This window comes from Ischnura elegans, chromosome 1 (assembly GCF_921293095.1).
Source record: "Ischnura elegans chromosome 1, ioIscEleg1.1, whole genome shotgun sequence".
In the NCBI taxonomy this organism is placed as follows: Eukaryota; Metazoa; Arthropoda; class Insecta; order Odonata; family Coenagrionidae; genus Ischnura; species Ischnura elegans.
Window position 1 is genome coordinate 135729764 of NC_060246.1, and position 27291 is coordinate 135757054.

At 39.1% G+C, this 27291-nt stretch overlaps 1 protein-coding gene and 2 non-coding genes across 3 annotated transcripts in view; 2 read left to right on the top strand and 1 right to left on the bottom strand.

The window, feature by feature from the left end:
• LOC124170557 (transforming growth factor-beta-induced protein ig-h3-like) overlaps positions 1-27291 on the bottom strand; it is a 244036-nt gene that overhangs the window by 70684 nt on the left and 146061 nt on the right. Inside the window, exons 3-4 of the mRNA XM_046549356.1 lie at positions 16139-16203; positions 3695-3846 (exon numbers count right to left, since the gene is read on the bottom strand). Coding sequence (XP_046405312.1) covers positions 3695-3846; positions 16139-16203 — 217 coding nt within the window. The remainder of the gene's footprint in view (positions 1-3694; positions 3847-16138; positions 16204-27291) is intronic.
• On the top strand, positions 8339-8411 carry Trnar-acg. The gene has a single exon. It is a non-coding gene; the product is annotated as a tRNA-Arg (tRNA).
• Trnar-acg lies at positions 26742-26814 on the top strand. Its single transcript has one exon. It is a non-coding gene; the product is annotated as a tRNA-Arg (tRNA).

A 27291-nucleotide genomic window follows, 5' to 3' on the forward strand; every position in this document is an offset into this window, starting at 1 on the left:
TTATTTCTGCCGACGCCACAAAATAATGGTATTATACAAGCCCTCAAAAACCAACAATTACCACTTCAGCCACTCGAACAAAAAGCAAAACACGACGCCGATCCAACATGCTTTTTATTTATTTATTCAAACCGACGGACGGTAAAAAAAACCTCGCATCAAGATCTCACGAGTTATTATCACCCTTCGCTTACGATCTCACATACGCCTTCCCAGGCACAATACGACCACCGCCGGGCCGTCGGTCATGCCCATTCTGGGAAATAAAAACATCTCGAGAACCCGAAGGAAAAAAAGATTTGCAAAATCAACAACGACACCGCACACTTCACCCGTTCGCGGCGATGCTGCCAATTGGGCGACAAGGCGTCGGCGAACGTTCACCGGACGCGCGGAGAAGGGAAACGGAGACTGCAGGCCGAGAACATCCACGTACAGAGACACAGGAGAGAACGGAAGATTGCGGTGAATGGATCTGACTGTATGCAAGGTAGAGGTGGGGATTTAGGCAGTTTTAAATGAGTTACTTACTCGCATGGGAGTTTGCGAATGGAAATGGCAGATTTATTGCTATGTCCGATAGAGATAGAGAAATACATTTCCAATGTCTTGGTTGAAAAAAAAAATTAAGGGGTGGTTTAGTGTAGGTGGAAAAGAAATTAACAAGGCCAGCTGCATTGTAATAATCTCGGAACGTGTAATGGCGATGATATGCCAATACCGCTGATGCCCTTCAACTACGTCGATGAATGAGTGGATATCGCTATCGGTTCTATTTCAGTTGCAAATTATTCGGTTATTCTTGTATACGCTACACTCACGCTCAACACATGGAAGAGACCAAAATAAACCTCTATGGAATCACCTGCATATGCACAAAAGATACATAATACCTCAGAGGAATATATCGAAGGGGATCTTAGTTCGTACTCAGGTGAAGGCTATTCATATTTTTCGCTGCTGTGCTTTGGAAATGTGTGCACAATAATGCCTGCTAAATTTGAAAAGATAAGAAAATGAGCGCTTGAGGGTGCTGAAAGTATAATTTTAGCATTCATTGACCATATATTACTCATTACAAAAACTATTTCTATCTAAACTTGCGTTCCAAAACGATCTTCTTACCGTATGCAAGCAAAGATAACTTTGGAAGAGCTTTAGGCGCAATGCCATTCACAATTCGAAATTATTTTGAGTTTTCATCAAAAAAGTCAAAACATGTTTTCATGAAAAGAATATCTACTGGTGCAAATAGTTACAATGCTAAGGGATCGTCATGATAGAAAAAAAGTTCATAGCGTCAGTGAATTCATGGAATAGTAACTAAAAATTATTTTTTTACATTGATTCAGGATTTGCATGGCCTGAGTTCAATAAAACCGATTTCAGAATTTTACTACGTACTATTCCTGTCCTGGGTATTTAATACGGTTATTATTGGCAGTTAACAACAGCACCGTGCCTTTTAGGGCATTTGATATTCTAAAGATGCAGGTTGATTGTCACTATGTTAGCAGGTGCCAATATGTAGCATAAATGGAACCTTCTGACAAGACTATGGCTTAGAAGGACCGAGTGGTATATACAAATAAAGGAATCATTATTATGAAAATAAATGCACTTACTGGCTCACGGTTTACGGAATGTCTTACGGAATGTACTTATGGTCTAGACGAAGATGTCATTTCCTGGATTAGAGAATTTTTGAGCGACCGCGTCCAAAGAGTAGTATTAGACGGTGCAGTCTCCAATGAGGTTAGAGTCACTTCTGGCGTTCCTCAGGGTAGTGTCATTGGCCCACTCCTATTCCTTCTTTATATAAACGACATTGGCGAAGTAGTGCAGAGTAAGTTACGATTATTTGCAGACGACGCTGTAGTTTACAGAGAAATTCGTTCCAGCAAAGATATAGATGAACTAACGAATGACCTTGCTGCTATCCAAGCTTGGTGCGATGCTTGGCAGTTAGAATTAAATTTGGAAAAATGCGTCGTAATGAATTTCTGGAAGAAGAATAACTCCCTACAGCGTAACTATGTCATTCGGGGCGCGCAGTTAAAGGCAGTTGAATCTGTGAAATATCTAGGGGTTAGACTCAATAATGATCTATCGTGGAATAAACATATTCGAGAAATAACCGGTCAAGCTAATCGTAAAATGGGTTTTGTTAAAAGAATATTAGGAAAGTGCGACGACAAAGTGAGAGAAATTAGCTACTTTTCCCTCGTTAGACCACATTTGGAATACGCTGCCAGTGTTTGGGACCCTCATGAAAAAGGCTTAATAACAGAGTTAGAACGCGTGCAAAGAAGAGCTGCCAGGTATGTGAAAGGTCGTTACGATAGTCTTGTTAGTGTAACTGACCTCTTACATAAACTCGGATGGGAATCTCTGTCGGACCGTAGATTGAAAAATAGACTAAACCTTTTAGATAAATTCAAGAGCAGTGTCTTTTCTGACGAAGTTAACCATATCTTGCGGACGCCAACGTACTACGGAAGATCAGATCATATAAATAAAATAAGAGAGATAGATTGCAGAACAGACAGATTCCGAATGTCATTTTTTCCACGATCAATAAGAGATTATAACGGCAGCAATAGAACGCGTAAATAGATTGCATGACTTGTAGTGTAGCCTACTAACCTATGTAAAACTTACTGCATGTTTCTGAATTTCTATTCTACATTCTATTTCTAACAGCATATAGTAGTATAGTTTGTTATTATACGGGACGTTTCTTGGACGGTGTGGTGTGCATGTGGGAGTCCAAATGCATGCTGCATGCTGGTGATTGATCACCCCCTGCCAAACACCCTAGAGGTGGCTCGCAGGGTAATTTGTAGATGTAGATGTAGATGTATTTTACCGTTTCTTTTTTTTTAACTCGTTCCTTGTTATTGCGCAATTATAGTTTTCAGGATAACTTCTCGAGTCTTTCACTTGAATAGGAAGTCAAATATAGCCTGACTCGGTTGAAGTCCAAGTATATCTTCCGTAATAAAAAAAATCTAAAAATATTTTCAGATTCTTTCGGTAAGATGGCCGCTTATTAATTGTCAACCAAATTAACTCCAATTTTGCATCTGTCAAGGAATTAAATTCATTCCTTAAAAATCATGACCGTTTTCGGAGAATATGACCCATCATTTTTTTCTTTCTGGACCTTAAAAAAAGGCAAGTTTTATAAAGCCAGCTTCTTCAAACTCTTTGGAATTATTTTGGGAAATAAAATCCCTGACCACGGAATGAACCTTAATTTCATTTTCAATTTATTCTCAAGTGAAATAAATTCATAACTATAAATGTGGATTTGCTACACAAGTGAAAAAATCCAGTCTTTTCATTTATTGAAAACCTAGAAAAAACAACCACATAATAGCCACTCCATGCGAACGTAAGATTTCGAGAAAAGAAGCCTCTCCTATCCTCTTTTACTAGCACACATTTTTGTAGACAGTTGTTATTGATATAACAACTGGCAAATGATGCCTAGGTCAATGGTCAATAGGGGGATTGTTATGCATGTGGTAATCTCATGTTCGCAAAAATCTGTCAATATCTGATTCTTGAACTCGGTGTTTATTTAAATCGGAATTAGCCGCGGACAAAAGGTAGCGAAAATTGCGTGAGGAATTTTAATTTGAACTTAACATGGCGACAAATGGAAATAAGAAAAAGAATACGTGGCTACCTGGAAGGCTCCGTCGACGGGTGCAAACAGGGTGAAGGATCCGCCTCCATCCCTGGACAGTTCCTCGGCGAGTCCCGCCCTCTCCAGCAGGCGCACAAACTCCCCGGCGCCCAAGTCCCGCGCCGTGTCCAACACGCTCTTCAGCGGCTTCACTGGATCGCCGTGCAGGTGGCGTCACGATCGGCGGCAGCAGGCGCGGGTGTAGAAAGAGGAGGAGCGGGAAGGAGAGAAAAGAGAGAAAACACATAGAGAAAGAGGAGACTTATTAAGAAATCGGAAGTTATCGTTCGGGGGCGATCTTTCACTCGGTCCGGGTGATGAATGCACTCGCAGAGAGCCGCGATTCGTTTCGTTTTTGTTTCGTTCTCGACAACCGTGAAATTCCGCTCTCGGACAAGCGGCGGATGGATCGAATTCTCGATTTTACGAACGATTCCTATATGGGGAAAACCCTCTCGCATCGTAAATACTGCCGATATTATCTGGGGGAAGAGGGAAGATGCATTGCGATCGTGAACACGTGTTCTCCGGCCAGTTCGTTTGAAAAACCTTTGAGAGCGATAGGCCACAAAATTTCGTCGAGAGAATTATGCTGACGTAGAATAATTATTTCGAAACATATACATAGAGAAAAAATAGACAGACTGTACACTTAGAATTGGTATTAATATGCAGGGTTAGAATTATAACGAATACCCTAATGCACATCGTTGTACATAATATTATACACATGGCAATATTAATTTAAATTATTATTTAATAATATAAGTTTTATTGACGAGCAAGAAAAGCAAAGCGTTCTATCTATTTCATGTCATGGTTAAAGAACAGTTTCCAAAATTGCTTGAGAAAATAAGCTAACTTTGTAGAACTAATACTAACTATGATAAGTCACAAATCAGGCTCAATTAATTATCATTAGCGGGGCTGACATATTATGTAACATACAATAAGTTCGGGGAAAAATTACGTTAATTGAAAGCACAACACATTCTTTGTCTTAAAAAAAAAAAACTATATGGAAAAGTAAGTGTCAACGTACTTACAGGGGAATCGAGCAACTCGGACTAAGGACGATCGATCCTTTGCTACGCTTTGCGAAATTGCACAGGAAAGACAAGCGAATAATCGCTTTAAAAACAAAGAGTGAGGGACAGGAAACGGCGATGATCGTTTTTTTACATCGGATTTCACGCCTAAGATGAGTAAAAGTTTCATCACCACTCGGATCGGATACATCTGCATGGCTTGAAAGGATTTGATATCCTTTCCAACCCTAGCGAATCAAATCGTGCGATGGATGAGATGAAGATTATAAACTGCTTTTCGCTCGTGACACATCTAAAAGGCAGTAAAATAAAATAAAGCGTGAGTACGAGCATGAATGAATTTACGAAATGAATATTGTATTTAAATTTTCTTCCCATCTCATCCGGAAAACCTTAAGAAATCTACGTGCTGCAGTGGCGTAGCCAGGAATATAGTTCGGGGGGAGAGGTTCAAAACTAGGGGTGGAAATTAAAAAAGGGTACTAAGTAGAGAGTTTGAAACTAATTTAATTCTTTTCATAATCAAAAAAACTTCATTTTACAAAGAAATCTTTTAATTCATGATATTTCAATATTCTGTTTCCTTTTATGATGCAAAGTAATTTTATTCAAATATTTTAGGAAAGGATGGGGGTCCGGAAACCCCTTTCTACGCCACTGACGTGATGCATGAAATTCATTTCATTCATTTGTGAAGCAACCAGTAATCACATTTGTTATTAAATCACAAAAATAGAAAAAAAAATCGTGTACTAATTTTCAGACGAGCACAATTTCGCACCAAAACTCACATTTTCGGTATTGAACAACGCTTCATTACGCGTTTCATTCACCAAACATGAAAATAGAGAGACTGGGATATCATAGTAGATTATATTTCAGGTACGAATATTCAGCTTCGCACACTTATGCGCCAGCACTTGCATTTGCGGTATTCAACCACGCTTAGTTAGGCGTTTCAGTTTGATTCGCAACGCATGAAAAGAAAGTGACTGGGCTTTAATTAGACTACATCCAATGAAAATCAACACCTCATTGGGTACAGACTGTTCGTTGCCAAGGACGCCATCAATTTAAACTTCCATTTAACTCCGGAAATAGTTATTTCTTTCAAAATAATAACCAAATGAAAAAAGAATACCGAACTCCACACACAATTTAATATTCAATGTAATCGAACGCAAAATCGTTCCTTATAACTCTCTTTTATCAGAATCCCGATCACTGTCCGTTTCATCACCGCTGACTCAGGATAAGAAACTGGGAAAATTTTCACACATGAGAATTTCAAGCTTGCGGGACCAACAAAATCACAGGGTTTGCATTCCTTTTTAAAAATTTCGATGCTTCCACATGAGTATCTGATTTCAAAGTGAATTTGATGAAATGGCGAAATTTTCACTTGCGACAGTAGAAAAAAACTTCAATTAGATTTAATTGCCTTTGAATATAAAGCCAAATATCGCTTTCAGTCCATTTCAGGTGAAATAATAATTATAAAAAGAGACTCGAAGGTTGTAGATTGCCAAAACGACTATCATTGGGCTATCAATGCTGCTATAGACGGTGAATGATCTAGCGAATGACCATGCTGAATGATCATATGAATGAACATATGAATGAACATATCATTTGTCGTGTTTAATGGAAAAATTAATTAATTCAGTGAAAATTAGAACATGTTCTATCTTGCTCGTATGATCCCGTGAATGATGACATGATCATTCAGCATGATCATTCACCGTGTATAGCAGCCTTAAGAGCATTCGAGAATTGTGCGTCCGTGATTCGATGCGATTAGATGCCAATTTTACCTTGCAGTTCAGTAGGCGATTGACAACCGTCATGAATCCTATTCCCTTTTATCCGAAGGGAAAATGTTTTAGCTCTCATACTTAAGAACGATTCTCTATCCTTCTACCGAAGCGAATCACAATTTTCGCCAAGAGCTTTGCGTCATTACATACCTCTCCATCAGTACTATTTGCGCAAGCCTTAATCACACGATCATTTTTTTCCGTCCCTTAGACTTATTGCTCCAGCGATACCTTTCAAGAGACCAAAAAGAGATATCACTCGGCCCTCAATGCCATTTGCCAGTTACGTTTTCCATCGCCTATCCCTTCCCTTTCTGTGCTTACAACTGTCATTCCATGAAGAGCAAAACGTGGCGTAGCACTCGCTGAAAGAGGTCGTGCATTAAGGTGCGTTTAAACTGTGGTAAATGAAATATAAACAAGTTACATATAATATGTTTCACGAAAAAGTTACATTTCCTTGTAAAATGTTACATATGAGGGGCTGAGAAGCCAAGGGGTCCAAGTAATTTTTTTCTCGACAGAGTTAGGTAAAGTTAATAGTTACAAGAAATACACAAAAGCTTGGTTGCCAAGGGATATAAGTGAGTCTCTGTTCTGTGTTGATATCGAGGGGAAAATCAAATGTTTGTTTTCTATAGTTAATTACTAAGTGGGAAACCAAAATCTTGTTGTATAACACGAATTTGTGTTTATAACAAAATGTTGCATGTTACATGATGCACGGGTTTTTAAATTTGTTGTAAAACATGTTATATGTAACTTTTTTATAAAACACGTTAAACAGTGTAAACGCAGCTTTATGATTGAAACGCGGCTGAAAAAATGGTGCCAACGATGGTTTCAACCCTCTATAAATCCTATGGTTTCCATGACGGAAAGGGGGACATGGTGAGGGACATAAGATGGCATTCCCATCCCTGGAGCCATGGAGGAAAATTATCGGTTGAAACGTGAATTTTTCCGCCATCCTTAGAGCGATCGCTGAAGCAATCATTCGAAATGAACGGAAAAAAAGATTTTCGCGTGATTCAGGCTTTAATCCTGCCAGTAGCTTTTTCGTGAATATATTAATGAATAGCTAATGCGCCTCATCATCATCATCACTGGTCAACAATCCTAGGATTGGTTTGACGCAGCTCTCCACTCAATTCTCCTATCAGCTAATCTTTTCACACCTACGTATTTCTTCTCTTTCACATCTCTCTTCACTTGTCCCATATATTTTGTTCGAGGTCTTCCTTTTCCATTCTTACCTTCCACTTGTCCTTTGACGATTGTCTTCATCATTATATAAATTGAGTGGAGTAGCTGCGACTCCTCGGGATGATGATGTGGTGGTTTCCCCTTGCCTTCCACATCGCAGTGCTACAGCCGTTAAAGTAAATGTTACCACGCCCGTAGTGGAATGTGCGTCGCTGTACCGACCAGTATGGTCTCCACCTTCGCACATGTGAAGAAGAGCTGCTGCCCTCTCCCCCGGGTGATGAGAGTCATAATTGTTGGCGGCCCCAGTCGCCAAGTCACGGTATCTTCACAGGTTTTGGTATCTTTTAAATGGTCTACCTTACCCAAGGGTAGCCCAATACCCCCTCAGATCACCGCCGCTTTTTGTCCACGACTGCTTATTCGACGAGAGAACTCGCTTATCTCGCAGCTAACCTCTATATCTAAAGGTCGACCCACCATCCGCAACCCGGTAGACGCACTCGGTGGCTTTAAGCTCAGCCGCGAGAATGCGCCTCACCAATAAATATAATGATTGCAATATCCTCGAGGGCCCTGTGGCGCAACGGATAACGCGTCTGACTACGGATCAGAAGATTCCAGGTTCGAATCCTGGCAGGGTCGAATTTTTGGCAGGCCTCGGGTGCGGCGGAATAACGTCTACATTTCCCAAACTAAATATTCCCTCCAGGGGATATTCCAATTCATCAAGTGTTTCCTATTTTTTATTCGCTTCCGATTGATTCTGAAATCCGAATATCGATTGTAAAGGTCGACGCAAACGAGTATTCAAATATCTATGTAGGTGTGAAACCTTTGGATTTGTTAGCTTTCGTGCACCTATGTCGACCGGCTGCCTCGCAGAAATTGAAGGAAAAATACTAATTTAGTAGCAGATCGTAATATTTTCGTTACTTAAAATTGAAGGAAAATTTCTAAACAAAACCTAAATTTTATCGTACTAGCAATGTAATGCCACAAAATTATAATAATAATCATGTCATCAGTCAATCAATACCAAAGATATGAATTTTTTTAACACGTGACGCGAGGTTCATTGTGATGAAAAAAGGTATGGTGAACACAGAATATATGAATGCTTTTACGAAAATAAGCAATAGGACACCAATAAAGGACGTATCGCTAACAGATTTATCCTTCGTCAAATAAAAGTCCTTACTCCGATCCTTAGTCCGAGTCGTAGTAAAAAGTCGACCCCGCCAGCATTGGAATCTTCTGATCCGTTGCATCATAGGGCCCTTGAAAGGGATGTGTGTATTAGGTATTCATCAATGCATTTACGAATAAATGAAACTTGATTCACTGGCAGTAGACTTCGATAAAGGCTAAATAAACACTGTGCGAAAAATCCACTGAGAAAAAAATCATTCACCTTGACCGGCGATTGATTTTTACTCTGCGGATTTTTCGCACAATTTGTGCATTGCCGGAGACTCCGTAAAGTTATCACCGTGGCTATTCCCGGTATTCTTAAATTGGTAAATTAAGACCGTAATTTTGTCCATCCCTTTTTTATGATCGTTTCCGCGATCGCTCGAATGATGGCAGAAAAATGGCCGTTTCACGCGATCAGTTAGAAAAACCAATAGAACTTACAAATTTAGTGAGACCGCGAATATTTGCGTTACAAAGCATAATTTAAATATTCAATGAAACATCCATGAACTTCACTTCCAAATTCCTCGAGTGCCATTAGAGCACCAAGGTAACTATTCAAAGGAAAACTTTGGTAAGATAAGCAATGTTTTAAATTTATTAAGATCTACAATTAATTATATTTACATCAATTTGATGTTTAAAAAAATAAACTAATAATACAGCAATAAAATCAATGTGCTCCCAAAATTTCTGTGAAATGAAAAAAAAACAAAAAATCATCAAGGAAGTCATTGCAAGGAAAGCGTTAGTAAAGCAGAATCATTTGAAGATCTTGACAGAGATTTACATCAAATTTGAGATTATCGAAGTATAGGGTAATAATAAATAGTTTATTTTTCAGGCCCATGAACTTTGCTCCCGGATTTCTCTTGAATCCTCTTAAACACAAAACACCATCAAGGAGGATATCGGAATGGAAGCGTTCAAACGTAAGACACAAGTACTTATTCAAATTGCACGACTCTCCGCTTAGCATAATTTGACCATACTAAGATCTTCTTCCTTCGAGGAGCGGAGCCAAAAAGCAATCGCTCACGGACGTGTCCGTGTCTCGGAGAATGTGAAAATCTCGTTTCTGCACGGTATTCCCTCTGGCAATCCAAAGTACACGCCTTTCCCGTGTTTTTCATTTTCTTCGCCAAAGCTTTTAAAATGCTATTACTGTTCAGCATAATGAAGTACGAGAAGATGATAGGCAATCCAATATCCTACTGTTCCCAATTCCCCTTATATGGCTTTAGGACGTAAATTACACGCTGACTCGAAGCGAGGAGGTCTAAAAAAAGCTGCATATTTTATGGCGGGCAATATTTCTGAAATGACAAGTTGTAACCGAATACTTGCGGCGTGCCTGAGAGGGTCCATTTCCTCCGTGCGTGCTGTCGATAATTACTCCCGGAATTGAAGCGTCGAAAAATTAATTTGTGACCGTTATTGTCAAGTCAAGAGAATACAATCAAAAGGGATTCCGGACGGGATCTGTAATGAAGACATCAATCGAAGTTGTTCAAACAACGAGGACGAAGAGGAAGGAAGTCTCGGACGAAATTCGAAACGAGACGCGGTCTTAAAAATAGCTCACATTAAACTCACGAAAATCTCTCAAGGGAAAAAAAAATGACGGCATGAACAATTTTACTTTTGGCGATTCTCGTTCCTTTTTCAGGAAACCACGTCATAATTCAAAACGAGAGAGAGAGGAAATCACAGGGTGCAAAACTTTTTTGACCGCGGCCATATCTCCCGGAAAGAATCTAAAAAAATTGGTCCCAAAAAGAAAGGAGGAAAGTTGTGCACACGCTTAAAGGGGCAATAAAATCATAAGGTACACGTTAATGGGAGAGGGAGGGGGTGGGGAACTTGAGATACCTGCCTTCTTTTCTCCTTCGTCTCCTCCCCCAACATACACAACCACTCGGGCATTTACGAGTGCCGAATAAATATCGTTCAAAATTGGGGAAATTTCGATGTTATCTCACCCGCCACCCTTCGGCCCTGCCGTAAAATAAACAGGAAGAAAAAAGTTTAAGGACTCGCCTGTATGCGCGGAACAGAAGTTGATATATGAGTTGAATCCCTTGCACTGATAAATACAGAATGATTTACGCGGGTCTTGATGGGCGACTCTTCTCTGGGCATTGCCAAATTGCTCCGGGGACATGCAACCAACGCGAAATTTACAGGCCACAACGCGGTCCCTCCATTTCTCCAAAAAAAAGAGAGAAGCATTCAGTTCACCTAACTCAGCCCCAACCTCTCCCAAAACCTTCTCTTCCTCCGTTTTTTTTACCTACTGCCACGTCTTGACTTTAAGTATTTTTTATTACTTCCGCGAATGCATTACCGGCTATAGTTTTTGCTCGGGAGAGAAATGAAATATATGACAGTGCAGGGAGAAGGAGGCCCGACTCCTCGGGCACCACGAAGGTCTGCGGAGGCGAAATCGACCGACATTCAATCACGTGAGAGTTATGCGTCGGTCAACCGCTTGAGCCAAGAAAGCAAAGAACAGACGGCGAAAATGATGACCAACTTCGGAATATCTAACGTAGTTATCATTTGACCGTTGAAAGTTGGCAATACCCCAAAGTCACACATCGCTTCTCGGTTATAGAGCAAGTTGCAACATTCTCTTTTAATCGCATCCAATGTAATATATCTCAAGAAGAAAGGCTACTCGAGGTAAGGATAATTAGACCGTTGCAGTAGTTTACTTTCTTTATTAATGGCATATCTTGATATGACAACAATTATTCCAAAGGGGCTATCATTTTGGAAGATTTGTCATTCCGTCGCACTGATTAAGACTGAAAATTACCTAATCGCAAGGTATTCTGTTGAAATGCGAAAAGATTTACTGCCGGTGAATGGTGATACAAGTTATTTTTAAATCTGCCTTACTGGTCCACGCCGATTCAAACGAAGAGGGTAGGTACTGCATTTAATAAAATATAAGGTAAATAAATTACCACTAGCTAAGACCCAATTAAAATAAAAGTAGTACATTCCATGAATAATCAAAAGGATCTCTAACGGGTTTAAGAATAAAGGTAGACAGTCATGTTAACACTCGTCCTTGCATTCTACGAGGCCGTAATAAATTCTAAAATTATTGCTTGATGTTTCAACAAAATGATAGATCCAATGATTAATCGCTATTAAAACGTAGGGAAATCCAACAATTAAACTTGAGCCATGAATTAAATTTATCAACGGTATTCCTTTCAATAAACATCTTCCTTAATTGACTTGTGTCAAAGTGGTGAAAAGATGCAAAGGAAATGGAAGTTGATTTTAAATAAACAAATGCTTTAAGAGGCTTTCCATTTACTCAAGGTTCATAATTCAAACTCTAACATGTGTTAATAGAGATACCGTACTATCAATGATCAATTAATCAAATGCCGAGGACACTCAGTTTCAATTAACATTGATTTATTAACGGATCCATGGGAGTTTCTAATGCTGCTATAAACAGCAATGCATCACTTTTCCGGGGATACTTAAGGACTGTACAATGCATTGCTGTTTTCAATTCCATCCGTACTACACCTAGTGCAAGGGAGCCATTTGTTTGTACAGGGTAACCACAGGTCCTCTTTTTCCATACATGACCAAAATTGGAACACACGCATACTGAAGGTAATTTGAAAAACTTTAAATGTCATCCAATTTGAGAAAATGCAGCCAAATATCATATTGCAATGGTATTCTTGCGAGACGATAAGACTTCGTTGCATTTGAACCTTGCAAACATCAGAAAATGGCAGATTCATTGAATTTTTAAGAAAAATAATCCTAATGTATAGCTAGGAACTATTAGACGACAAAACATAATGAGTGAGGCTCGCAACAGAGAATTCACACATATCATTAATAGCCGTAATATAATACTCTCAAGGCTTACATCTGATTACCACCTAATTAAGTTTTCCAGAGAATATCGGAATTATACAAGTTTATAGAGTTGGAGGCAGAGTTACTTCGTAGCTTTTATCAGGAATGGCTCACATTTATTCTTGATCGCCGCAAATTTGGATTTTCCAGTGGAGAAAGAAAAAGATAGCGTGGATGTTTAAGGTAGAGCGTTTAGGCATGGACCTCAGGTTCCTGGGATCGAATCCCGGGTGAAACTTTTGGACACACTCAACTAAAGTGCGAGAAGCCCCAGAGGAATGAATTGGTCACCCTACACTGAATGTGAGAAGTCAACATGAACTTGTCAAGGGTGAGCTACAACCTCACTAATTCAAACCATCCTTAAAGTAGAAAAACTATGCGGTTTGCGGTCATAGGATATGGTCACCCACCATTATGGCCTGAGCTTCATCAAAACTACAAAATTAGAAAAATAAACACCGAAAATGAATTCCAACGAAGAATTCTCGTAGCAGAAGGAACGCGAAATGCTAATTTAACCTTTTGCGGTCCTACGTCGAGGCTGGGTAGACATCACAAAACGCTGCTATGAAACAAGGGCAATGTTTCATGAGATATTAGACACAAAAAATTTTCGAAGAATATATCTCTTTGATTGAACATGAATAATATTATTATAAATATATTGAACATATAACATGCATAATGATCGCATAATAAACATTGAATTTTTACTTCAATCAATAAAAGAAGAACATTCATAAGGTCAACAATTAATGCTATCAGTTATTTATTTTTACCAAACAATAACTTGGACTAGACTCTTTGATTACGAAAGAGTGACATACGGGTGTATGCCGCGTGTCGTAGTGGAGATTGCCCCGACGTTTCGCGACCGACTGCTGGTCACTTCTTCAAAGGGAATGATGCTGGGATTTGGTTTTTGCTGCCTTTTTTATTTCAGGTGGGAGGGGTGGACGGAGGGTGTGAAGAGTGAGGACTGCAGGGGGAAGATAAAGAAATGTTGACATTACATTACAAATGATAAAATTTCGTATGTCACTCGTTTTTAATCACCATGAGCCGCGAAAGCTTCAATCAAGAAATTAGACTATTTGAATTTAAAAAAAAACAGGACCGGAAAGGGCTAATGCCAAAAATTATCGGCTTTAGAACTAAGAGCAACGAACAATAGGTGGTCATTGGAAGAGGAGAACCGATTATTACACAATTGTGAACACTCAAAATTGTTGGGACAAATCAATCAATGGGGCGATATATATAATGTTCGGCCGCTTCGGTCCCTCATGCGGTCTCGGGGAAAATGGAGATGAGGCAGCGAGTGTCGGCGAGCGATGACGATGGGAGGGAAAGATGAAAGGGCGGCGAAGTGAATGGAGACGAGAAGAGGGCTTCATTGATGCGCAGGTGGCTGCAGATGAATGGGAGCGTATCATCAACAGACACAAACCATCACTTTGTTCCCATCATTCGGAATCTCATTTCTAAAGCCAGAGGAAAGGTAGGAACTTAGGGAAAAATGGCTTATTTGGCGTTAACACTTCACTTCGCTCAAAACATTTAGCCCGCTAAACCCATAAAAAAGTATTCATTACCTTCGAAATCATCAATGGTCAATGCTTAAAAACAAATTGAAACATTTATTTTTGAGAATTCGACGAAATTTTACGCTATAAGGACACTTAAGGAGCCAATTGACGATATTATCTGATCATGAGGGTGAATTCCGCGACGCGAAGTACAGTGATAATTTATTTTTGAAAATTGATTGATGTGAACTGATTCTGAAGTAAAATTTATAAATAAACGTGATCATATTCCAAACTCGTTCGGTTATTTTTTTTGCTTAAATAATTTCCTTCACGGCAAAAACTAATTTTTAACCGGTATTCAATTCTACCATTTCCAAAGAACATGAATCAGGAATTAAAGAAACAACCATGGACGTAATTTGGTCCATTCATCTATCTTCATCAATATAAACTCTGTATAATTCGACTAACCTATTCATTCAATTCCCTAACCAAACTAGTATCTTGGCATAGATAAGTTAAAGCCGATTAAGTACATTAAAATATTTAAAAATGAAAAATGTATTTATTTCACGAGACTTTGGAAGCCTTACATTCTCCTTAAAGAGAGTTAAAACCTTTCGCTGTCATCGAAGATTGTGACACAAAAAAATAACGTAATTATCCCTTGGGATATTGGGGAGATGTTGAGTTTGCTTAATTTTGATCATAAGCGGGGGCGGGTTGTCACAGCATTGCTTGTGTTTGACGGGAAGGTCGTATTTTTTTATTGAAGAAAGGATTAGAGGTCGAGTTGGGCATTTGTTAGGTTTTACACTCAAAGTACATATTATTCACGAAATAAAAAAAAAACACAAATAGTATACAGCTTTACGTATAGGTATTAATACTAATGTATGAATTAATTACTTCAATAAATTTAATTTACTATTAAATACCGCTAATGCACTCAACAGAGCTCATTTTCATGCTGATCACGCGATAGAGAGAAAGAAACGCTGCTGAAACAATTGTCTCAAACATGTGGTTTTCTTAATTTAAGCAAAAATAAAATATCGAAAATTCATACGCATGTAAGTGAATGGAGAGGGTTTATTTGGCCAACAAATATATTTACTTACACGGAAGACAGAGGAGGCAAAGGCCGAAAATACGCTTATTGAATACTTGATCGCTCCCTTTAATCAATATATTATTTCTCATGCAGAAGCAAAAGGTCATATACAAAACCTGAAATCGTTGGCATGAGCTACCTTAATTCACTTAACTCATTTTGTCAAATAAATATTACATTTCCTGGATATAGACAGTTACTTATACCACTTATTTTATAAGAGCGCGACCCGGGTTTCAATGAGTAATCATCATCATCAGGCGCTAATTATAATTGATGATGATGATTACTCATTGAAACCCGGGTCGCGCTCTTATAAAATAAGTGGTATAAGTAACTGTCTATATCCAGGAAATAATGGAATACCACATAGTTAACCAAGAGTTAGTGAAATATTACATTGACTTAGATTTGAGGAAAAGATAAGTAGTACTGTCCACGAAATCGACATCCCTCAATTTAACACTGAGATATCAACTTACTTTAGTCTAGAATGCAATTTATACCTCAGTACCTTTAACCGTCACGACCTTCGCGAAAACGAATCAGATGTGCAACAAGAACTGACGCTAAGTGGACACCACCCGAACTCACTCCTGCGGTTTTGGACCTCGAGATCATCTTACCTCCGGTGCATCCCTTCTGGCCGGGAATCTGGTAGTAGCCCTCACAGCACTCGTACCGGATCACCCTGAAATTGAAGGGAGGAAAAAGTGAGAAGAGAGTCAATCCAGGGTAAAAAAAACACGCGCGGCGCAGCGGGCGTGTATAACCACAAGAGCCGTCGCGACGGCATTCTCTTTATTTTGACAATATTAAATTAAATGCATCATCTCAAAGCCGAAAGCTCGCTTTGTATGGATTTATTCACCAAATTAATTTTATTCTCGATGGAAGTTCTCGAAGTTGCAAATGCATGGACGTATGTCACGTTAAAATACTGTCGTTGCGTTAGTCATCTTAACAGGGAGTCGAGGGGTAAACGAATTAGCTAGAGGATCTGACAATAGACTTGGGCTTTAATTACGTTGATAACGAATATGGTATGTGTTGCTCCCTGAAGTAATTCACCATCTTGCTTTCAGGAAATTTCGCATGCGTTCTTCTGATACTAGTGTATTCAAGATCCAATTTCCAGCTAATTTGTAAAATTAAGATATCCGTATTCTCGTTTTTCTTCGATCGTCGACAGCTTCTCGAGATATACCCGATGAAAAATCGATTACTTTTTGACCCCTTTCTCAGTTAAGTTGATGACGTCATTAACTTTTACCAAACCGCTTCATCCGTGCTCCTGAGGTTTACATTCGTAATTGTTCATGATATCGTGAGCGATTCGTTCTCTCAATCAGCGGATCTCACAGGCAGAGTTAATGAGCCGAAACTATTCCATACGAATTCTAAATAAGTGGACAGGAAATGTTCGTCTTTTCATTTTAAATTATGAAGGAATGACTGAATATTAAATATATTTTTCTTCGCCTAAAATTATCTTTCCCTTCCATGCATGGAGTTGCTTCAATTAATGGAGATTTCGGAACTGAGGGAAAGACCCTACTGCACAATCTGTGGACGTACGGATGTGATTAGGGAAGTGGATCGTGTAAAGCGCAATAAGGAACTATGTTGTAGGAACGCTTGAGAAAATGCACGAAAGCTAGATGGGTAATGACTCTATGGAGAAATATATCTCATTTTCGTTATCAACGTGATAAAGTCTAGGTCTTTCGCCAATTCGTCCAGGTAGTATTGTTTAGGCCATCGAATCCCTTTTACGATGACTAACACACCGTATTGACAGCATTTTCACGTAACGTAAGTCCATATACGTTGCATTGAAATTCCATGAATCAAGAACTTCTACCGCAGAAGGAATACTGTAAAGCACGCGAGCAAAGCTCTCGTTAACCACATGAGTGAGTGTCGCCAATAACATTACAGCATAGATATATTGTATGAAGGAACGGGGTATAACGTATATTTACAAAAAAAAAACACCGAAAGATTTGCCTCACCTTTGAAAATACATTTCAGCAACTCTAATACGATTTTCGATTTCTCTTTGGCAAATTAACCCCCCACTCCATCCTCATCTCTCACCAGCGGCCTCGGATCTCAATGCTAATCGCAAGATATGACGCCCAGTATTTACAATCCTTTTTTAACTACTTCAATGCTTTTGATACCATAACCTTACTGCTATATCCACAAAATTGAAAACTAGCATCCACGGGAAAACTAAATGAAGGGCTAATGTTTTAGTTACTAGCTGATTTAATCTGTTCATTTTCACATTTAATTTTTTTAGAATGTTTCGAAGAAGAGTCCTCTCGGCCCCTTCATAGCTTCATAAAAAAACGAACCATTTATTGGGTTTACGTTCTCCGCGATCAACGAAGACAGCATGATCGTTGAAAAAACTGAAAATATTTTTATGAGTCTTTTACTACTCCTTTCTAAACGGAACATTTTTTTAACCACCAAAGTACAAGACCACCTCGAGCGTTCCCCTCGAGCACGCATTTCATTCATACCTCTCCGACGGAGGGCAGGTTTTCAAACGGCCGACGATTTCGCAGGAAGTCGTTTAATATACTCCCAGTTTTATATTCTTTTACCAGTTGACGAACCGAGTCCATTTTATTTCCATCACAAATCAAATCTATCATATTTAAAATAATACTTACTGCAAACGAATGAATTAAACCTGAATCATTTTCCAGTCAATTAGTAAAGCATTGAGGAATTTATCTCCATAGGGTAGTTTCCTTCGTCAAAGGAAAGGAAAGGCATTGATTGCGATTCATTACCGACCATTAGTGTATTCATAATATACAAATTATTTGGTTTTAGAAATCCCAGTTAAGACAAATGCTAATGGTCAACTTTAACCTCATTTAAAAAAAGGCCAGAATGGCGCCCATGCAATGTCACTCCACGTGACGTCACAGGGACCTAGATACTATACGAGTAGATAGGAGTTTTACATCGTATGAGATTACCAATGCATGAATGAGGCACATAGCTCAGGGAAACATCTCTTAATAACTACCTATTAAAATTGCCTATGGTCGGAAAGTTTCTTTCGCTTGATTGGATATTAATAATCCTTATTTAAGCCAATTGCTATCTGCTAGCAGAGTAATCTACGCTACCTCCATACTCGGCAGCAAGTAGCCTAAATCGTAGCGGCGTTCATAGCCTCGCACCAAGGTGGCTCACACAGCAGCAGCCAGACGTCACATGAGCTTTTGCCAGCATTCATACTTAGCCGTCGCGTTTTCGCGCGCTTGAAAATTTTAAGAAAAGAAAGAGTTAAAATAGGAGAAAACATCGGCATAACCATCTGTCATAGACAGTTCATGTCCTAAACCTATCCGATTCTTTTTGATTTAGAACTGTTACATGACCTAATGCCGAATTGATACACGTAAAGGAGATGGGAGAGCATATTTATTTCCCATCCCACACTTTTTTCGACGCGCCGAAGATTGGCGCAAGTTTCAATGTGGGGTATCCCTAAGTAGCCTATCACATTACCCCGTAAGGCAAAGCGGGCATCTCTTCGACGGGAAAACGCGACATTAGCTGAGTTATGTCGAGGTGGGAAAGCTATCTCAGCTTATCTTTCCTCGCAGTTGAGCTCTTGAGCGTAAATATATACGACCATGGCGCGAGTAATTTCAGCTGATTGAACAAACGGTATATAAATTTACACACACAAGAACCAATATATCAGCTATTTTTTAAAGTTAAAGCAGTGAGATTTAAGTGAATATTGAAGTTCTACCGTTTCTTAGGCCACGTGGGAAAGGCATTGGCACAAATTAAACGGAGAAATTGGAGAAAATTAAAAGACCTCAGCTAAAATTAATACTAAGGTGAGGCGGGTGCCAGTGAAGAAACTTGCTGCTCTTACTAAAATGGAATCGAGCACATGCGTGGTGTATCTTAGATAATTTCTCGAATCTCTTTCTAAATGTATGCCAACTTTGCCTCACCAAGGAAAGAGTAGAGGGAAGTTAGCTAGCACATACAATTTAGAGTCAATACTAAGGGTTATTTCATGATTTTCTCTGACCATATTTTACTACCTAGCTTGAATTTTACACCTTCCTTGGTAAATTTCACGGTGATATAAGCTTTTAACATTTAAAGCTTCCCAAAAGTCTCCCTAGTTCGGGTAATTTTAGACTAATACAGGCAGAAAACTATACAGTCACTGAAAATTTTCTTTCGTTTTTTTTTAAATCGTTTCCGGAAACTGGCGAGCGGCATGCCTACCTATAAAAGGACTGATCTCGGTAATTAAGGAATTACCAAGCAGTTGAAAAACACAATTAGAGTAAAAGTTCGTAAAAAAAGTTTATTATTACTACCACGACGTTTGTTTCCTCAAGTTGAACATAATTTTGAAGATCCTCTTAAGTGAAAATACAACGTAAAAAACAATTACATCCACGTGAATTTTATTACCGAGTTATCGATGGGACTGTCCGTTAATTACGGTGATACTAATTAATGATCGTGTTTCCTATCGAAAGGCGACGGGACCCCACACGTAAATGGAGAGGTTGGGATTTTGTTATGTCAGGAGTCGATGCAAAAGAGGAGAGGCGTAAAAAAAGAAGAACCGAAAAAAAAACGCAGGACCTCAGTCGTGCGCGTGAGGATATAAAATCCTGAGACGCCGATCGTTGAAACTTCCTTCGTCGTCCGTACACACATGCCGGCGACGACGGGGAATCGAGGAAGAGAAAAATGAAAGGAAAACTCGTATTAATCTGTCAGCGAGGAAGGGAGAAAAGGGGAAGGTAGAAAGAGGGGGATTTTTCAGTAGACCTACCTTAAGAGCACGCGATATTGGATGCGAGGAACGAAAAATTAAAACGTGTTCGTCCGAGGACGCCTGTCCGTTGGCAGCGATGTGTTCTCCATACATGGGCCTTTACCTCATTTGAGTTCGGAGAGTTAGGAGACGGAGGAGGAGGAGAGGTTGGGGTGCGAAGGAAGCCGGAGTAAGTGCGTGGGAAGACGATTGAGAAGGGTGTGATAACCTTCCCGACCTACCGATGTCTCCACCAGCACTGGGTGACGATGATAGGAAGTAGTATAAGGGTGGACGCTGGACAGGACCGGAGGGGGAAAAAATCGTTCTCCTCTCAGCAAACGTTGCGGAAGGCCGTATGCCCCCCCCCCAAGTAATCCGAAGTGGACGATTAATGCATAAATAAGCGTATCACGCTCAACTTATTGCTAGTGGAATTTATTTTCATCCTTGCCAATTATAAAAACTAATGTCAACAATATAAGCATGCTAATTTAGTATTTATAAGTAAATTCTAATTATTATTTATAACTGGAGTGAAAAACCTTGGCCTGTTATGAAATAACATTTTTGTGAAAATTACCAATGGTGTTCATTTTCGACATGTATACTATTCATATCCCCGGATAAGTACGCTGGACTCCCAATCTCAAATCACCAGCTGAAGTATGTTTTACTTAAAATTGCAATTGATTATGCAATGCAAAGAGTAATAAAATAAAAAAAAATAATAACTCCCGCATGATCCTCAATATCTCAGGTCTAAGGGAGATGAATTTATTTAATTGCGTTTTGATATGTAGAATCTCATTTTGATTTGAAGAAATACTTCAACCGGAGATTTGAGATTGGGAGTTCAACTTTTGAGTTGGAATGTGAATAATTTTCGAGTAAAAAATAACAATTAATAGTAACTCCCACACGATTACAATGATCATCACTACTTATAGTCTATTGATTGGATTGCTAAAAAGGATGAAGGGAAATTCACGACGAAAATAGGGTGAGTAAGGAAGAAAAAATAGCAAAGGATTCGAATTATCAAAGCATGTCAATTGGCTCGCAAATACGTGATAAGGCCAATAAGAAAAAAATATTCGGAATCCCGGGATTTAGAAGGAATTTAAAATATTCAAACAAGATTTTAAGAGTGAAAAAAGCGGAAAAATAATTAAAGTAACATCTGAATGTGACGACTCGGGCAAATCAGGAGGCGTTCGCCATGAAAAAGTGATGACGAAAAATGAGTATGGGGAAAAAGGTATTGCGCTGCTTCAAACCAAACTTCTAATTAGAAGCAACTAATGGCGGCAACATTCTGCCTAACGGTATCTAAAATTGATTGCTCCCGTCTAACATTAAAGTTTAGAAGAATGAGGGAGTGACCTTTCTCATGCTTGCCAGACGCTCGCTACCCTCCTCAGCGCCACCGCTTGACCTCAAGACCCCAAGAGACTTTCCATGTCCCTTTAACAACAAACAACCACCACCATTACTGCCCTCACCACACAACCTCCACTTTATTGCTGAATAGGCGCAGTAATTGGGTGGATTCTTATGGCACACGCAATGTCAGGCAACGTGCCAATAATAATATTAGCGATGACGAGAAACCATCTAAAAGAACAACATATCTCGACCGAAATGATTATAATGAGAGAGATATTTGGAAATTAGTATACCGTCAAAACTTTTAATGATTAAAACTCAGGAAGATTCCAACTCAAATGCTGAAATAAACCGACCAAGGAATCCAGTACAGTATAGTTATAATCAAGGCATCTTTTCTGCTTCAGCTATTTTCCTTTCAATAGCTACAACAGATACATTTGTCTTACACAAAAGGAGATAGGATGGGAAATGTATCCCCTTTCAGCTGATAAGCAAGATTTCGAAACTAGTGATGCGGAGCTTGATGGCGAGGTTTAGGAACAATTCTGTAATAGCTCCAAGAGAAGAAGACTAAATTCTCAGACATAGAGTAAAAGTAGAATGCGATAATAATTCAAAAAATTAGTCTCATGAGATTTCAAATTAATAATTTTCAATGAAACTACTCGCATTTAGAAAATAATGGTTGGGCTGGATAAAAATTGAATGGAATACGAATTATAGGCAGCAAATTTTTTTAATGCCGAGAAATTAGTGTCAGAGTATTATCACAAATACATGCTTCCCAAATGAGTACCAATATAAAGGGTAAGTTAAAAGGAGCAGTAGATGCTGAAATCAGAACAAATAATCTCGTAGTATTGACAATCAGAACAAACATTAAATCAACGACCAGTATTTCCCAACGTTGTATTCGTCGAATTACAGTAAATTCTATAAATAAGCATATTAAATATAACTGCTGGAATTGTAGTCGAGAAAACTTTCCATTCGACCGACAAAAAGAGCAAATATGTGTCCAGAACAGCTATCGTATCGAGATAAGTAGGTATAGTATTTGATACAACGAAGTAAAATTTGAGTGTTCCTGATTCAGTCTGGCCTCTCGACACGAAAAGTTTGAGGCGCCATTTACTGGAAGGAAAAAAAAAGTTTGGATGTGAATGGCATCTTGAGCCTCTTGACCCAATAAATAATGTGAATAGGAAAGAGAAAACATAGTTTGGATGAAGGAAGGAGAGATACCCGATGTTTACGTCATTTCGCTCCTACTGGAAACCATGACAAGGCCCATGGTTTAACATCCCATCCAAACGACAAGTTATTGATCCATAAATGTTGTAAAAATGTCAGATTTGGAGGGATATATGTTGGAGCAAAAAGTTTTCATTCTCCTCTGCGGTTATTGCTCGACTTCAAGAATGAAATACGAAAATTATAACCAAATTGTAGACTTAGCTTAGAGAGAAAGACCAGGCAATTAATGGATTTATGGCCTCTCACCTAGATATCAATTTAAATTAAAAACTAAAAAACTGAGATATTAATATGCAGTGAAGGAGGGGAGGAAGACTAACACTTCAGCGAAAAACTTCGCGAGGCGAAAGAATTCTTTTACCAAGAAACTAGCAATGTAAGATGCAAGATAAAAATCGTCAATAAAATATCCAGGTGAAGAGTGAACTTAGATTTAGAAGCAACAAAAGAGATCATCTGAACATATGCCCCGAGAAAGATTCTCTACGGCTTTGAGAAATGGATCATGACAACAGCAGAGAAATCAAGGTTGGAGGCGTTCGAAGTGCAATGCTACAGAAAAATGATGGAAATCAAATGGACCGACGGAGAAGCAGGGAGCCCTTAGAAGAGAAAGAGTGATGGTGAGCCTTGTGGAAATGTAAGAAAAATAAGGAACGGAACAAATTAATATGCTATATCTTGAGGCGTGATAACCTGATAAAGGCAATCGTCGAGGGAAAAATGGATGGTAAGAGCAGAAGAAGGAAGATCTCGGATGAATTACATGTTTATATACAAGGGCTTGAAATGGGAGGAATATATGTAGGGTTAAATTTTATCACAATATTAAAGCATTTAAATCAGATAAATTTAGTTTAGTTATTATAACAAAATAGTAATTTATCGATGATATAACACGAATGTTGGTTTCCTTACATAAGGATAGAAATTATGATCAACAGGAATTTAATTTCTATGCCTGCCAAGTAAGGAGGGTCAGGTCAACTTCCCGGGTGAAGAACCAGCATTCCGAAGTGTTTTGCAGGCAGTAGCCATGGTTTCACGCTGATCTGAACCTGGGACCATGAGGTAAGAAGCCCAACGCACGACCCACTTGGGCACAATGCTCCAAGAGAACACCGCTGGGGACAGATGAAGTACGATAACCAGTGGTGCCTGGACAGCAATTTTTGTTTATGTCTCCTATCTAATGTAATGTCCATAACACTATGAATGATTCCATGGTCTAAATAAATTATAACTTAAACAACATATGACACACTAATTAGCGTAAGTTAATTGCCTAAAAATGTGAATTTCACACAGTAATGTGTTTAAAAAAATCGAAGAAATATTTTTTTTTAATGTAATAAAAAACTTTGTAAATTTCATATGTGACTTTACTAACGTCCAGTTTTGTCGCTAAGTAACATCATCAGGTGGATTACAAAAAGACTTAAAGGTGCAGAAACTCGACCATTTTCTTTTCGTTAGCTGTTCAAAATAGATTTGCAAAAATTTTAAATTCCCAGGGAACATATCCATACGATAGCCAAAATTGATGCTAAACTCGTTTTTGATGAGCCAGCCGTTGAAATCACTGCGACAAGATCACTCGCCACCTTTCGGGTACAGCTCTTCAGACGGAAATACTCAAGAAACTGATTTTCGGATGTTGAATGAAGGATGATATTTAAAAAAGACTCCAGCGGAGTTGAACCCCGCACTTATTCATACCTTGGGTGCTCATCGGGGTAGCAAGAATGGTGTTAAGAGGAGTTTCCATATACCTACCACCATTACAAAGGTTACAAATGGCGTAATTGGCATAGATGAAACTGCATTAAATAATTAATGTGGATGGGCAATGAATGTTTAAGAAGTTTGACAAAAATTTGAACTGTTTTAACAAAAAAATCTTGAGGGACGTTGTGGCCTAAAGGGTAGACTTTTAGTAGTTTTACGTCGCCAGTTATTTATTTAAATTAATTATGTTTGATTGTGTTTGTGCTTTTATGTTTGTTATACTGTGCCACTATAAAATGGCAAACTATGCTGTATGTGGACAATTTGATAAATAAATAAATAAATAAATAAATTTCGCTACTCCTGGAATGGTTCATATTTAGGGAATCCCTCCATCAGAACACCTCGAAGTGAGAGATGGTCTAGAAAAAGGAGCCACTTTTTCTAGACCACCTCTGGGGTGAGCTCTACCCTCCCGCAACCAAACCATCCCTCGATTTGAATCACTGAGTGAATGAGAGGAAAATATCCCGCCATCGATGAGTAATAAAAGGTTCTCGACAATAATAAGGAATCTATTTTTGCCATGGAAAGAGGGAAAATTGATATGCCAAGCATTCCACATCTATCACACGAGTCAAAAAGTTACTCTCTTTTACGACTGCAAAACTTTTCATGGACCTGCTTCATATTGTAACACGCTTTCTATAAATAACCGCATGGGACATAAAAATTTGCTCAAAATTCGTGGATCACGTGGTAGGTATCAAAACAAAAAACCGGTCTGCTCTGCGAATTCTCCGCAACGCATTTGCATCGGCTTCCACGATTTTTTCATAATAGGCGTCAAGCGCAATTTCATGTTCAGGCAAAGGACAAAGAAGTGACGAGCCATGCAAGAAGTGGCTGACCGCCGAAGAAAAGTCCAGAGCAGGCGAGAATGATTGATTGACTGATTGAAACTAAACATGGCAAACTGGCATCTCACAAAAAAATGACTCCAGCGTATTTATAGAACCACTTCCCAGAGTCACGTCGCTGACCCGCTTAAAATACAGCATCGAGTACTTTCGATCAGCAACTTTCAACTCCGAACGGTGCTAATGTTAGCTCAGATAAAAATCAACAGAAAAAAGCAGGTTTTTTTCCCTCACCCCATCCCACCCCACCGAAGGGGTACCGGAGGCGGGAGAAGCCACAGGGAGTTGATAGGACGAGGAAGGAGGGGCACGGGGCAAGTTAGTCAAGAGACGAGGGAAGGTTTAGGAAAATCTACATTAGATTCTTGTTTCATTATGGATTCAACAATACTGTTTCAACGTACTATCTTAGATGTGCGCACTATTTTGAAACTACTAAAATTCGCCGATTTCCTTTCCACTCGCGTAATGCATCAACAATTATGTACGTGTACTAATTATTTGTCAACGCAACACTTTTCATTGTCTGAATCACACAATAATTTTTTTCGTCGCTCAGAATGATATCTCCTGCGATAGGTTTTCAGTGACCAAAAGATTGATCGCATCATTTTTTTTAATCATACGGCCTTTCCCATAGGCGGATTTAGGGGGGGGGCTCACGTTACCCGCCCCGCAGACACTTAAAAAATAGACAAGATTTTAATGCGTTTCTCATTACATTAATTTTATTTTGTAAATGGCGGAGCCTCAAATTTACAACTGTCACTAAAGGAAAAGCCAGGCGTTTTAATCGCCGTTAGCGGCCGTGCGTTCTGATTGGCTCAAGGATAGTGCCAGCGATGGTTTCAGCGACGGGGAAAGGGACATGACGAGTGATTGGTGAAATGGATTGGATTTCCATCCCTCAAGTCAATGCAGAAAATGATCGTGTTAAACTTCATTCTTTTCCGCCATCATTGGAGCGGTCGCGGTCACTTCCCCTTTAAAGGGATAGAAAAAATAATCGTGTTGTCCTCGTTTAATGGATGGATACCACCAGCACCCCTATTTACAATTTTTTGTGTTTTTATATAATGATAAATACCTATTTTAATCTACAGTGGCCCTGTGGCGCAACGGATAACGCGTCTGACTACGGTTCAGAATATTCCAGGTTCGAATCCTGGCAGGGTCGACTTTTTTTGCAGACCTCGGGTTCGTGGGGAAACGCTAGGGTAATAAATTTCCGCCTTTCCCAGTTAGAGTAATTACTTTCCGCTTTTCCCAGTTAGGGTAATTACTTTCCGCCATCATTTCAGCGATCGCTGGAACTGTCCATCTGGAGGGATGGAAAAAAATGATCGCGTGATTCAGGGTTAACAGTACAAAATTTAAGTGTGCCGAGGCTGTTTAAACCGATCATTACTCCGGAAATGGCGCAGATGCAATATAAGATAGGATTCGCTTTACAACCCGCGCTCCGAAACGGATTAATAACGTAAAGCGAGGGTCGACTGTTCGTACTCAACTGTAACGCATCTCACCCACTCGACTGTTTTTTTTTCCGTGACATTTTTTTAGGATGCATAGAATGGTCCCTTGTAGTAGAGGATGACAATAGAGATTGGGCGCAACTCTAAAATTGGAAGCTGTTGAGCATATTGAAATTAGA